The 3601-nt window shown below is 44.3% G+C and overlaps 1 protein-coding gene across 1 annotated transcript; it reads right to left on the reverse strand.

Moving 5' to 3' along the window:
• Window positions 1–375: 375 nt before the first annotated feature.
• LOC124689748 lies at window positions 376–1713 on the reverse strand. Its single transcript, XM_047223226.1, has one exon. The coding sequence runs from the start codon at window positions 1711–1713 to the stop codon at window positions 376–378; it is 1338 nt and encodes a 445-aa protein (XP_047079182.1).
• Between the last annotated feature and the right edge of the window lie 1888 nt (window positions 1714–3601).

A 3601-nucleotide genomic window follows, 5' to 3' on the forward strand; every position in this document is an offset into this window, starting at 1 on the left:
GGACGGCGACGGCGACCACATCGACGGCCGGTTGGGGCGGCTACCACATCCACGCTGGGAGGGACGACGACGGCGACCACATCGGCGACCGGTTGGTACGGCGACCACATCGGCGACCCATTGGGACGGCTACCACACCCCTCCGTCAAGGTTATTTTCTCATTATCTTGCAAGTTCTGTTATTTTGCTGTGATTTTGCAGGTTGTTGTTTGCTTGTTGGATTGCAAAAATTATGAAAACAACTGCATTACAAGTTTTGCTTCTGCTAGTCACACTTTGCTTGCGTGATGAAAACCTATTACAAGCTACTGGATAAATAAAAACACAGCTAGAAACAACTAAATTTATTATTAAGCTAGAAACTTGTAGTACTAATTAAGCCTCATTGTCCCCAAATTGCTGCCATATATGCTGAACCAAGTCACTCTTGAGTTTTTGATGCATTCCTTTGTTGCGAATAGCTTGGCCTGTCTCCAAAACGACAGAAAAATCATGTAGTGGCCCATGTTCAAATCCAGCCAAGTGTGGAGATTCTCCTGATTGTTCATACTCATTGTTGTAGTCAATGTCATATCGGACCCGGTATGTATCTCTCTCGTCCTCAACAATCATGTTATGCAATATAATGCAAGCATACATGATCCTAGCAAGTGTTTTCCTATGCCACATACGAGCTGGATGACGTATGATCGCAAAGCGAGCTTGAAGTATTCCAAATGCCCGCTCAACATCTTTTCTTGCTCCTTCCTGCATCCTAGCATATAGTTTATCTTCGTCACTTTGAGGCAGCGGGATTGTTTTCACAAATGCTGCCCACTCTGGATAAATGCCATCAGCCAAGTAATAACCCATGTTATATTCATTGCCATTCACCGTAAACTGAACCTCCGGAGCCCTTCCTTGTAGTTTTTCAGTGAACAAAGGTGATTGGTTTAACACATTGATGTCATTATTTGAGCCAGCAACACCAAAATATGCATGCCAAATCCAAGTGTCCTGTGATGCCACCGCTTCGAGCATGACGGTGGATACTCCATGATCACCTCGGGTGAACTGACCCTTCCATCCCACCGGACAGTTCTTCCACTCCCAGTGCATGCAGTCAATACTTCCCAACATTCCAGGAAAGCCACGAGCCTGCCCTATATGAAGAAGCCGCTGAATATCTTCGGCATTTGGCTTTCTTAGGTATTTCTCTCCAAAATTATCCATGATGCCTTTGCAGAACATACTCAAGCATTTGATCACTGTAGTTGGAGGCATCCGCAAGTGTTCATCAAACAAATCAGCAGGGGTCCCATATGCTAACATCCGCATGGCAGCGGTGCATTTGTGCAGAGGTGAAAATCCAGGCTTGCCAAATGCATCGCTGCGTTGGCGAAAAAATGGAGACCATGCACTAAGAGTTTCCACAATGCGTCGAAATAAAGGCCGTTTCATCCGAAACCTTCGACGAAACTGGACATCGGTGAAAACTGGATTCTCCACAAAGTAATCTCGTAGCACCCTATTCTGGCCTTCTTCACGATTTCTTTCAATGTGCCTTCTAGAAAAACCTCGATTAGACGTACCTCCTAGCTGCTGTGCAATCTGAGCTGCAATTTCTTCTTCCATCTGAGCTTCGGCTGGGTCGTTGATGAAGTCCCAAATTGATTCAAATGGGATGACATCTAGGTAACAATCTTCAGGCTGGGTGTTTCCTTCAGTGGACATGGTTACAGAGATGCTACTATCAAGGGAGAATATGGGGAGAACTGAGTGAATGTTGTAGTATGGAGGTGGACATGGCTGTATGCATGCATGTTCTATTTATGCACTTGTTTGCAACGGCTAGGTATCTTGCCAGCCTTTATTTTTGTTGTATGCATGCATGGTCTGCAACAAGTAGCAAACGGCTAGTTCCTTGCAAACGGCTAGTTCCCATGGCCATCTCATTCACTATTTAATTACTGCACCTAATTAAAGCATGCATGAGTACACACAAATAAAAAACTTAAATTCCATAGATATGATAGATCAGTTACATGTTGAAGGGTGCACTCCTATTTAGAAGCTAAATTAAACAGAGGGCACATACACATAGTACATCGGTTACATGCTAGAAGGTACACAAATATAGACTAAATTACAGAGATAACCAAGTCATGCATCTAGGCTAATCATCTGGACCAAATAGCTCAAGGGACAAGTGATTAAGAGCCTTCTCATGTCGTGCTATTTGTGCTGCAGAATATCTTGTAGTGTCAACCGCCGTTAGATCAAGGTATTGTTTCATTTTATCAAGCTTGACCTTCTCAGAGATAGCTGCAGCATGTGACTGTGCGGCTGCTGCCATTTTTTCAATAGCTTCTGACTTCCTCAATGCAAGTTCATTGAATTGCTGGACGGTTTCATTGAGCTTGTAGCGTGCTGGTGCCTTCTCTTTGTTCTTCCTTTCTTCCTTTTCTGCTGCTTTTGCTTTCGTTCTACCATCAGGTCGATCTTCATCTGGTACATCACTGTCCTGATTTGAAGAAGTGTAAGCTCCTGATGAGTCTACCTTAGTTCTCTTACTCATCTCTCCAAATCCATATGTGTTTTTCCATTTAGCTTCTTCCTTAACTGCTCTCCACCAATACTCTAGGGCGAATGGTTTATCTGTATCCATCAATCTCTTGTATTCCTCTTGCGCTTTGTCAATAAGTTGTTTCTCAGATTGCCCACTAACATATACTCTTCTCATTGATATAACAGCCGCATTGAACTTTGCAACCATAGTGCTAGTCCTGTTCCAATGATTCTTGCATTGCACTCTTGTCCTTTTTTCTGATTTACATGAGTGCTTGTTGAATTCATCTGCAACTTGCTTCCAGTAATGATCTGATTTCTTGTTATTTCCATGAATTGGATCAATTGAATGCTTCAACCAAGCACCTACAAGCCTTAGATTTTGTTGTTTGCCCCATCTTTGGCGCCCACCAGTTGGTTCCTCGCCATCATCAGTGCTTTCATTGATTCTAACTTGCTGTTGATTGTTGTATTGTGCAGGGGACATTGGAGAGTATGGTGCAGGAGACCTGGGAGAACTTGAATCATCGCATCTTGAACTGCTTCCTCCAGCAGCTCCAAAAAAGACAGATGAACCAACCGGCGATGATGGACCACCGAGCATACCTCCTCCGAGAAAGGCTTGTGGATACTGCCCAACATTTCCTTGGTAAGGAGCGCCAAGTTGCTGGTAGCTTGGTTGATGCCCAGCCATGAGTTGTTGGTAGCTTGGTTGAGGCCCAGCCATGGGTTGCTGGTAGCTTCCTTGGCCTGAAAAAGGCATGTAATTCTGTGGGTGGTGAGGCTGGAAACCATACTGATGTGGGGGAAAATTCATCTGAAACTGGGGTGGTGGGTAAGCTGGGATCTGTTGCTGTGCGATATTCTCTTTGTTTTGTGTATTTGGTGTGGGATTTGTGTTGAGCAGGTCAGTGAAGGGGGTTGATGAATTTTCCATGGTTCTGGAGATGTTCTTGTCTCTGGTTTGAACTGTATGCAGCTAGCTATATAGGGAGAAGAAGAAGAAGAAGCAACGGTTATGTTGGAGCCGTTGGTTTGTTTGTGGGCCAGCCAA

This window comes from Lolium rigidum, chromosome 2, assembly GCF_022539505.1.
Source record: "Lolium rigidum isolate FL_2022 chromosome 2, APGP_CSIRO_Lrig_0.1, whole genome shotgun sequence".
Classification (NCBI taxonomy): domain Eukaryota; kingdom Viridiplantae; phylum Streptophyta; class Magnoliopsida; order Poales; family Poaceae; genus Lolium; species Lolium rigidum.

What these genes read in the sequence shown, in the direction of transcription:
- LOC124689748 (XM_047223226.1), bottom strand. Translation starts at nt 1,713, where the DNA reads ATGTCCACTGAAGGAAACACCCAGCCTGAAGATTGTTACCTAGATGTC.